This window comes from Dendropsophus ebraccatus, chromosome 4, assembly GCF_027789765.1.
Source record: "Dendropsophus ebraccatus isolate aDenEbr1 chromosome 4, aDenEbr1.pat, whole genome shotgun sequence".
NCBI lineage: Eukaryota > Metazoa > Chordata > Amphibia > Anura > Hylidae > Dendropsophus > Dendropsophus ebraccatus.
In genome coordinates, this window is record NC_091457.1 from 22,235,722 (window position 1) to 22,246,522 (window position 10,801).

Sequence of the window (10,801 nt, forward strand, 5' to 3'; positions counted from 1 at the left end):
CTGCCTCCGGCCACAAGAGTGATTGACAAGATCGGGAGCTGTCCAGAATCTTGGATGCCCCCATAGAGTTGAGTCATTTGTGAAGGAATTGTGGGAAAATTATAGTTCATGTGCTATATTTTCCAGAGCTATTTTCCAGCACAGACACCTTTCAGGAAATCCATGGTATCCAGGTATCCATGCCCAATAAAACCCTATGGGTCCAGAAAAAAAAATGCAGTAAAGTCTTTGACCGTCCTTAGAAGTTTAGTTTTATGATTCTCTATTAAACATTGATTGTTTTTTTCCCCACTCCTCAGGAATCCATCTGGAGAAGGTCTTTGACTATAGTGAGTATTGGGAAGTCACTAGGGGACTCTATTCTGCCTTTGACTGCACGGCAACCATGAAATCTGGTAACGCGGACGTCTATGAGAACGAGATCCCCGGAGGCCAGTACACCAACCTGCATTTCCAGGCTCACAGCATGGGTCTGGGGAACAAGTTTAAGGAGGTGAAGAAGGCGTACGCCGAGGCCAATAAACTACTTGGAGATGTTATCAAGGTAATATCACGATAAATATCTATTATATCTACAGAAATGAAAGTGCATAGCAGATGGTGGTTACTGGGTATACGTATTGTGCTGTGTTTGTCATTGGATTCACCAATACTGGTAATGCTCCATGACATTGGCATACATATAATGGTCATTTATTAATACCTTCAGTTCCAGTCTGTTGGATGGTATTAAAGTTTCTATAAACCTTTGACATGTTGCATAGACATATTGCATATCAAGATCTCCCGATATAGCAGGGAGAATTACATGGCAGCTGGCTTCACTTCCAGCACGTTGCTCAATCTGACTGATTGCCGGAGACCGGCTCCTGTATCCGAATGAGTGCCGGGGCAGGGAGTGAAGACTTCCCACCCACCCACACTTCTCATGTACCTGTGCAACCTATTTTAGGCTTCACACTTAGGAGGACATTTACTATTGAGTCCACAACATGCAATTTTTATGCAGAGTATTCATCTGTTTTTTACCCAGCCAAAGTAATTTAACAAAATATTCATAAATTTGTGAATAAAAATACCAGAATAATTGAGGAAAAATTGTGCAAACATATTTAACTGGTTCTGACCAGATGTCGGCCTGCGCCAGTTTATGTGATAAAAAAAATAAAATAAAAATGTGAACACGATAAATTGGGCCAAAATCATGGATTATGCAAATTATTGGGTGAATACGCAAAACAAGCAGATTTTTTAAAAAAATTGAATAACAAAAATTGGCGAAAAATCCAATCAATCTCCCAAGCGCTTTATAGTTTATTCATGTGTTACATGCCATCATTTTACACAGTGAAGGGAATCTGTCAGGTCTCAGAGCTCCAGACAAGGGCAAATACAGTAGCTGAATGGGAGATAAAACACGTGCTCCCTGTCTCTTAGCTTGTTATTGTTTGCCAAGTTATAAAATCATGTTTTTCTCCCAAACTCGAGTTGTAGAGGGCTGAGCTGCAGCATGCATGCCTTCTCTTCCCTCCCTCGGTGCTGAAAGCTAAACCCTGTGTATCAATCATGCAGAGCAGCTATGGGCAGATGTTCAGGACAGCATATAACACTTTTGAGCTTAGAAGAAAAACATGATTTTATAATTAGCCATCGGCTAAAAGACAGGTATCACTTGTTATAACTTCCTGTCAGTTCTCTGCCTATGTCAGCGGTTGTGAGCATGATAAATGTGCGTAAAATGTATGTAAAAAATGTGTGAAACTGCAGTGTAGAAAAAAATTGTGTAATGCCATATAAAGCACAAAAGGGGGCGACGGGATGGGGCCGGGACTTCGGGGGTCGGACAGGCTTCACCCCGGCAGCAGGGGTGACAGGTCCCCTTTAAATTAACTGGTTTCACAAAGTTATAAAGATTTGTAATTTACTTCTATTTAAAAAATCTCAAGTCTTCCAGTATATATCAGCTGCTGTATGTCCTGCAGGGAGTGGTTTATTTTTTTCCAGTCTGACACAGGTTTTCTATAGCGATTTGTTACGGCTCTGGACAGTTCCTGTCATGGACAGAGGTGGCAGCAGAGAGCACTGTGTCCGACTGGAAAGAATACACCACTTCCTGCAGCACACACAGCAGCTGATAAGTACTGGAAGACTTGATATTTTTAAATAGAAGTAAATTACAAATCTATTAAACTTTCTGACACCAGTCGATTTGAAAGAAAAACTATTTTGTCGGAGCACCTCTTTAAGAACATAGCTTACTGTTTGGGGCCCATAATGAAATCCTAAAATGTGCAGTAAATAAATGATTCCAGCAATAACGTGATAACGTCCCCCCAGCTGTTCGCCTTATGTAGCCGCTTGCTGTAGTGACCCCGGTGTCATGTCACCTCACTGTGTGAGTTCATCTATGGTGTAACAAGGTGGATATCCTCTGCTCGTCCACTTTGCGGGTGATCAGACACATTACCGGCCTTGTTAAATGATTTTGATCATTGAGTTTTAGAACTTTCCGCCATAATACCGTATAAAATTCAATTACTTAATCTTGATTATTAATAGATCATAAACTTTGTGTGTCGTACGCTGCGAGAGATCACATCCCCAGCCCACCAGGAGGATAGCCACAGGGCTGGTTTTCTTAATTGGGGTCTCACCACCTTTCAGTGCACATATAACCCAATGCACATGGCTTCGAGGGGTCGGGGAGGGATTTATCCGAGTTCTTTATGTCCCGCGTTATAATTCATTCTAATTAATGCTCGCTGACAGATCCTGATCCTGAATTAATTGGCTGCGGTTTCTAATGGCTTAGGAAGGAGTAATGATAGATGAGCAAATATGACTCCATGTTAACACCCATGTAGATTAAGACCCATGATAATAAAATAGCGGCTGGAATAATTAGGCATCTTGATAGACCCCACCAACCTCACCCGAGGAGTAAATGTTATCCTTCCAGTGTCTCTATATAGGTCATTAGGAGACTTTTTTTTTTTCCCTGTGACTGACAGTAGAATCCCAACACCGTGGGAAAAGTTTTTTTTGGACTATTAAAAACTGTCGTTTTTTTGTTTTGTTTTTTTGCAGAAATTAATAGTACAGGCGATTTTAAGAAACTGTGTAATTGGGTTTATTAGGCAAATATGCCATTATCTGCACTCAAAGACTTTCCCCAGGTCCCCCCCCCCTCCCTCCTCTCTCTCATTCACTGCTCATTATCAGGAAATCGCGACTCTTTTACATCAGTCGGGCCCTGTGTAACCTATGGAGAGGGGAGGGGGGAGATTAGTCGCCAGCAGAGAACAAAGGGAGCTGTGGGAAAGCCGGTATTCAGAGGTCAGTGCTGACTTCAGAGGAGATAGCCCGGTGATGTAGTTGTAAATTAACTCTTTGTTGTCCTGTTTTGGTGCCTCAACCCCTCCTCTCTCCAAAAGACAACCATGAAGACAGGGGGAGAGTTTCAAAATGCTTTTTCATGATAAAAATGCATTTTATGGCTAATAAACCCAGTTACAAAGGTTCTTAAAATCACCTGTACTATTGATTTCTGCAAAAAAAAAAAAAATATTAAATGACAGTGACACATTAAGTAGTTTATCAAGGTCCTTATAGGCGGACAGATTTGTGGCCATCTACTGGGCCACCCAAACGATCACTGTATTGTTCGAGCGGCCATTTGAAGACATTGCTATCAGCCGCACCTCTTCTGTTTACACATGAAGCCGTGCAACCAATAAATGATGACAGAAGATGTGATCAACCAACGAGCGGGTGTTCTCCCGCTCCTCGGCTGATCGCTGACACTTTTACATTGAGCGTTTCTAGCAACTCTTGTTGCCAATAATTGGCCCGTGTAAAAGGGCCCCTATTCATGGCTGACATGATTGGGATACATTCCATTTCTCAGGGATTTGACATAATATGGAGTTGGGATGTTTGCATTACACTGAGAGTATTATCTGAGATCTGGATGTAGATTACTTTCATGGACCTGGAGAGTCTTTGCTTCCTTTTTCTATGTTCATTTACCCTGGTTTGTGGGGTGCCATCTTTGGAACCCCCAATAATAAACTGTTTATTAGTTCAGTAGTGTCAGCATACAGAGAGTAAGAGGACAGAAATCAGACCGCTCTATACCCTTTAAGGGCCCCCTTGCACACTGAGTAAAAGAGGCTGAATTTATGAGTGGAGTCCGCGCTCTGGATTCCACTTGAAATTCTCTCTTTCCTATTTCTTCAATAAGATTTCTCTTGCGCCTCTGCTCTCCATTCAAAGAATGAATGTATTTAGTCTTTGAGAGAAGAACAGATGTGCAAGAGAAATCCCATTGAATAAATAGGACAGACAGAATTTCAAGTGGAATCCGAGCGGACTCAGTTTGTAAATTCAGCCTCTTTTACTCAGTGTCCTGGGGCCCTTAGTGCATCCAATTCTGTCATATTTATTTCAATGGGAGCTGAGCTGCAGTAACCCATTACGACCACTACCTAACATACAGAGCTTTCTGCTTCCAGCTCGGTTCCTCTCTCTATGTTGGCACTGTGGCTTTACCGATAAGATGACTGGAGGGAGTGATGTGTATCCTAAGGTTCAGTCATCACAAAATGTTGCCCAGAAGACCCTGGAAAATGATAGTCATCCCCTATCTTGTGGATAGGGATAACTTTTATCTGATCACAGGAGGTTTAACCTCTCGCAGTCACAGGAACCAGTCTTTCATAGTGAAGCTGTGGTGGGTGTTTGTCTTGCCGCTGCCATAGATAATGAATGGAGTGGCAGGGCACGTCTGATGGCTTCCACTTTGTTATTACAGAATACTTGTGTTCTCCCGATTGTGGAGTGGGATCCCCCTCGTCGTGATTAGACAGGATAGGGGTGTAACTTCTAATGGTAGAACTGTCTCTTTAGTGGTTCTTCTGGAAGGGTTTCTGTTGGTTATCCGTCTTTAAGGACAATGATATCAGAATAAACTACACAGAGAGATATCATTAATATAATTTTATCCCTTTGTACATCAGGTAACACCATCCTCTAAAATAGTGGGTGACCTGGCACAGTTCATGGTGCACAATGGCTTGTCCCGCGAGGAGGTCGAAACTATGGCAGATGAGCTCTCCTTCCCACTGTCTGTGGTGGAGTACCTGCAGGGCTATGTAGGAATTCCTTATGGCGGCTTCCCGGAACCCCTGCGCTCCAAGGTAACTACACGTTTCCATCAATGTTCTCAGCTTCCTAACCTGTTATTTCTGTACAATTGTTACTGTGCACTACAGTAATATCAGCCGGACACGAGACTAAGGGATTGATTTGGTTATATAATCATTCTGTGATAGAGAGAGAGAGATGGGGGGGGAGGGGAGAGAATGATGGATAGATGGATGGAAAAGAGAGAGCGATGGATGGAAAAGAGAGAGATAGGGGGATGGAAAAGAGAGCGAGATGGATGGAAAAGAGAGAGCGAGATGGGGGGGGAGGGGAGAGAATGATGGATAGATGGATGGAAAAGAGAGAGCGATGGATGGAAAAGAGAGATAGGGGGATGAAAAGAGAGCAAGATGGATGGAAAAGAGAGAGAGATGGAAAAGAGATGGATGGAAAAGAGAGAGATGGATGGATGCAAAAGAGAGGGATGGATGGAAAAGAGAGAGGGATGGATGGAAAAGAGAGATGATTTTTTTATTTTAAAAGATATAGATATATAAAAAATTTTTAGATGGGGGGAGGGGAGAGAATGATGGATAGATGGATGGAAAAGAGAGAGCGATGGATGGAAAAGAGAGATAGGGGGATGAAAAGAGAGCGAGATGGATGGAAAAGAGAGCGAGATGGATGGAAAAGAGAGAGAGAGATGGATGGAAAAGAGAGAGAGAGATGGATGAAAAAGAGAGAGCGAGATGGATGGAAAAGAGAGAGAGAGATGGATGGAAAAGAGAGAGAGAGATGGATGGAAAAGAGAGAGAGAGATGGATGGAAAAGAGAGAGAGAGATGGATGGAAAAGAGAGAGAGAGATGGATGGAAAAGAGAGAGAGAGATGGATGGAAAAGAGAGAGAGAGATGGATGGAAAAGAGAGAGAGAGAGAGATGGATGGAAAAGGGATGGATGGAAAAGAGAGGGATGGATGGAAAAGAGAGAGGGATGGATGGAAAAGAGAGATGATTTTTTATTTTAAAAGATATAGATATATAATTTTTTTTTAGAATTTACTAAATTTAATATATCCACATTTCCATATACTTTGAAGAATTGGGCTCAGCAACCCCCCCCCCCCCCCCCCATTTAGTATACTGTAGGTTTAATAGGAACTTTCCTAAAGGTTTTACTTAAATTGTCTCGACTCAACTCAAGGTTTTGAAGGACCTGCCTCGCATTGAAGGTCGACCTGGGGCCTCATTGCCGCCGATGGATTTTGCCAAGTTGGAAGAAGGGTTGAGAAGCAAGTATGACGATATCACCCCCGAGGATATTATGTCTGCTGCCATGTATCCCAAAGTATTTGAGGAGTACAAGGACTTCAGCACTCAGTTCGGTCCTGTGGAATGTCTCAACACTCGTCTCTTCTTGGAAGGACCCAAAATTGCTGAGGAATTTGAGGTACGGTTTAATTCCTGTGAAAAAAAAAAAAAAATTCAACAGTCTCATATTTTCTTTGTTTTGCACCTAAATTATATGTACTGTTAGGTTTGTATTTAGTATACAGCAGAAAGGCCACATTCAGACACTACCACGTGGCCCTAATATGCTTACTAAAATATTTATATATAAAGCATTATTTACTCATCTATTGATAAGTATCCATGCATATCAGGTTGTATCTAGAGTTGAGCAAACTTGCAGAAAGTTTGGATTTGCATGAACCCGAACAATCAGCTGCTTGGTGAAGGTCCGTGGCTGTATCCATGTTTTCGGGCTGCATCCACCGTCTCCAGGCAGTGGGATTTCTCATCTCTAGGCAGATCCTGTTTTGTTGTAATACCAACACAGAACAAATAATACTGCCCCCCCCCAAAGTATAAGTAATTCTGACCCCCAAAATACTGTGCAAATAATACAATATGGAAAACCATACAAATTATACCAACTCATCTCTCACCACCCCAGACACATAAGTGTAAACAATACTGACCCCCAAAAAGTGCAAATAATACTGTCAGAGAAAACCACTGTAAATAATACTGACAGATAACCAGTACATATAGTACTGACACATAACACCACTGTAAATAATACGTATACCGCTAACCAGTACATATATTCCTAATGGAGAACACCACTGTAAATAATACTGATAAAGATAACTAGTACATATAGTACTGACACAGAAGACCACTATAAATAATACTACCAGATAACCAGTACATAAAGTCCTGACACAAAAGACCACTATAAATAATACGGACACCGATAACCAGTACATATAGTACTAACACAGAAGACCACTATAAATAATACGGACACAGATAACCAGTATACATATACAGTAGTCCTGACACAGAACACCACTATAAATAATACTACCAGATAACCAGTACATAAAGTCCTGACACAAAAGACCACTATAAATAATACGGACACCGATAACCAGTACATATAGTACTAACACAGAAGACCACTATAAATAATACGGACACCGATAACCAGTACATATAGTACTAACACAGAAGACCACTATAAATAATACTGACACAGAGCACCACTATAAATACTGATACAGATAACCAGCACATATACAGTAGTCCTGACACAGAACACCACTATAAATAATACTGCCAGATAACAGTACATATAATGCTGAGACAACACCACTATAAATAATACTGACACAGATAACCAGTACATATAGTACTGACGCAGAACACCACTATAAGTAATACTGATACAGAAAACCAGTATAAATTATGTTGACATGGAAAACCAGTACAAATAATACCAAACAGAAAACCACTATACAGTAAATAATACTGACACAGAAGACCACTATATATAATACTGATACAGAAAACCAGTACAAATTATACAAGCAAAGAAAACCAGTATAAATAATACAGAGAAAACCAGTATAAATAATACTGACACAGGACACCAGTATAAATAATACTGACACAGGACACATAATACCGCCAAAGAAAAGCTGCATAAATACAGACATGGAAAACCCCGTACAAAGGGAGATAATTTACCAAATGACACATAGTTGAATTGCAGCCACCATGGGGAATTGCGTCCATGTAATAAGGGAAAGGAGACTAATTCTATATGACGGTGTTGTTGTGTGGCGGCTTAGGACGGTATAGGATGATTAATAGTAATAGGAAATGTTAATGAATCACCATTAAGTAAGACAGAAAATAATGCCGCCAGCCTGTAGGATGTTGGAGATTATGGAAGCACAATAGTTTGAAATAGCGTCAAGGTAAAGCCTCACAGTGTGTCTCCACCTAAACTATGGCAAAGGACACAACGGGGAGATTTATCAAACTGGTATAAAGTAGAACGGGCTCAGTTGCCCCTAGCAACCAATCAGATTCCACTTTTCATTCTTCACAAATTAATTGGAAAATGAAAGGTGGAATCTGATTGGTTGCTAGGGGCAACTGAGCCAGTTCTACTTTACACCATGTTTGATAAATCTTCCCTATTGTGTCCATGATTTATCTAGACCAAAGTGGGCGAGTCAGTCATATGTAAATGGATCATCCGCTACACACTCCTCCTTCCTATTCTTCCTTCATCTATAACCTATTGTCTTGTTTCTATAGGTGGAATTGGAAAGAGGCAAAACCCTTCACATCAAAGCTCTCGCCCTGGGAGATCTGAACAAGGCCGGCCAAAGGGAAGTCTTCTTTGAGCTCAATGGTCAGCTTCGATCCGTCCTTGTTAAAGACACTAAGGCCATGAAGGTGAGGGGTCTATATGTTTTTACCATCAAAGAGTGGTGGTCTCCATACAGCTCCAAGAGTTATTTGAGGCCTATTGGAACCTCTCCCGTCAGTTCTAATTAGCTGGTGGTAAAAATTCCCAGTTTCCCGGAAATTCTACCCGTCCATATGGTTATGCCCCAGTCACAGCCACACTTATAGCCAAATAGAATACCAAGTTCCAGAAACTGGTTGGAAATACGATGAATAGCCATAGAGTCAGAAACGTAATCCTTTGTGGTTACCTAGCCCTACATCTCAATGGTTTTTCCCACCTCTCCGAGTGATTGCAGACCGCTAATATATGCCATCACCTCCTCAGCATCTAGTTGGAAGTGTTACTGCTAAGAGGAAAGCCACCATGTATCATGGTCGATGGAGATCCCATAGGTCAGGTACCAACTATTCGGCAAATGACAACATCCCATCAGTAGGTTTTCACGTGGAAGATTTTCCTCACATTCACTATAAGACGTGATAAAGTCTATGGGTGTGAAGAGTTCTATAGGCTCTGTATACAGATTCCGATACGCCCTGATCACTGCATCTACATTTGCCCGGCTAACACAGTGGCTTATGTTCTGCACATCGATAGTGATGAATGTAACATTAGAAGAATATGATATTAATATAACTAATGCGCATTGTATCATATTCCAACAACATGAGCACAGCCCAGGGCTACCCTCTAAATAGCATTTGACTGCACTTTGTTTGATGCCGCTGGAAGATAGTCAGTTATTCTGATTTGCATGTCTATTATAGTGCGCTCCTCTTATTCGTAAGTAATTCTGAATATACTTGAAGTTCTGCATCAGTATTCCCTTATTGCCCTCTTGCTGGACCATAATGAAACCGGTTTTCGATGATCTAATAATGTAACATATGTTTACCCTATTTGGCTACTTTTTTTTATAATCTTTAATGCTTTTCTCTTGCTTTTGATGCAGACTGACTATTGTTGTCTTCTCTGCCCCACTTCCTGTCTAATGTACATCCTTTAACAGATTTCCTGTTCCTGCTGTACACTCTAGCAGGGAATCCAGCCAAACTATATCTTTCCCCACTATATCTTCTTGCTTATAAACCGATTCACTACATTGACAGGAACCTCCAACAAAGTGGGAAGGAAATAGTTGGCTGTATTCCTGACTAAAGTGTACAGCAGTAGCAAGAAGTCTGTTATAGGATGTGCACCAGGGAGGAAGTTGGGCTATTAAAGACAAGAATAGACCGTTTACTACATATCTGTGGTCTTTCACCTCTGATGCAAAGTGACTTGTAAATAACTTACAGATTAAAATAGGTAAAAGATGTCAAGTAAGAGGATAATAAGAGTATTTTCAGAATTACCGTTAAATAAGAAGGGCATACTTTTAGAGATGAGCAAACGGGGTTCGAGTCGATCCGAACCCGAACGATCGGCATTTGATTAGCGGGGGCTGCTGAACTTGGCTAAACCTCTAAGTTTGTCTGGAAAACATGGATACAGCCAATGACTATATCCACGTTTTCCACATAGCCTTAGGGCTTTATCCAACTTCAGCAGCCACCGCTAATCAAATGCCAAAAGTTCGGGTTCGGATCGACTCGAGCATGCTCCAGGTTCGCTCATCTCTAAATACTTTATCTTTAATGCCTCTAAGGGCCCGTTCACACTACTGAATCAGTCGAATCCCTCCTGCTATCTCTTCCAATGGGAGGTCTTGCGCGCCTCTGCTCTCCGAGCCTTTCTGCTCAAAGAATTGACATGTCAATTCTTTGAGCGGAAGGGCGCGGAGAGCAGAAGCGCGCAAGACCTCCCATTGAAAGAGATAGCAGGCAGGATTTGGCGCCAATTCCGTAGTGTAAACGGGCCCTGATGCCTAGTGGTCAGGCAACAAC

At 41.5% G+C, this 10,801-nt stretch overlaps 1 protein-coding gene across 2 annotated transcripts in view; it reads left to right on the forward strand.

Moving 5' to 3' along the window:
• PC (pyruvate carboxylase) overlaps window positions 1-10,801 on the forward strand; it is a 363,791-nt gene that overhangs the window by 348,931 nt on the left and 4,059 nt on the right. For both annotated transcript variants that reach the window (XM_069965255.1, XM_069965254.1), the window contains 4 exons: window positions 300-544; window positions 5,019-5,198; window positions 6,348-6,593; window positions 8,759-8,899. In XM_069965255.1, coding sequence (XP_069821356.1) covers window positions 300-544; window positions 5,019-5,198; window positions 6,348-6,593; window positions 8,759-8,899 — 812 coding nt within the window. The remainder of the gene's footprint in view (window positions 1-299; window positions 545-5,018; window positions 5,199-6,347; window positions 6,594-8,758; window positions 8,900-10,801) is intronic.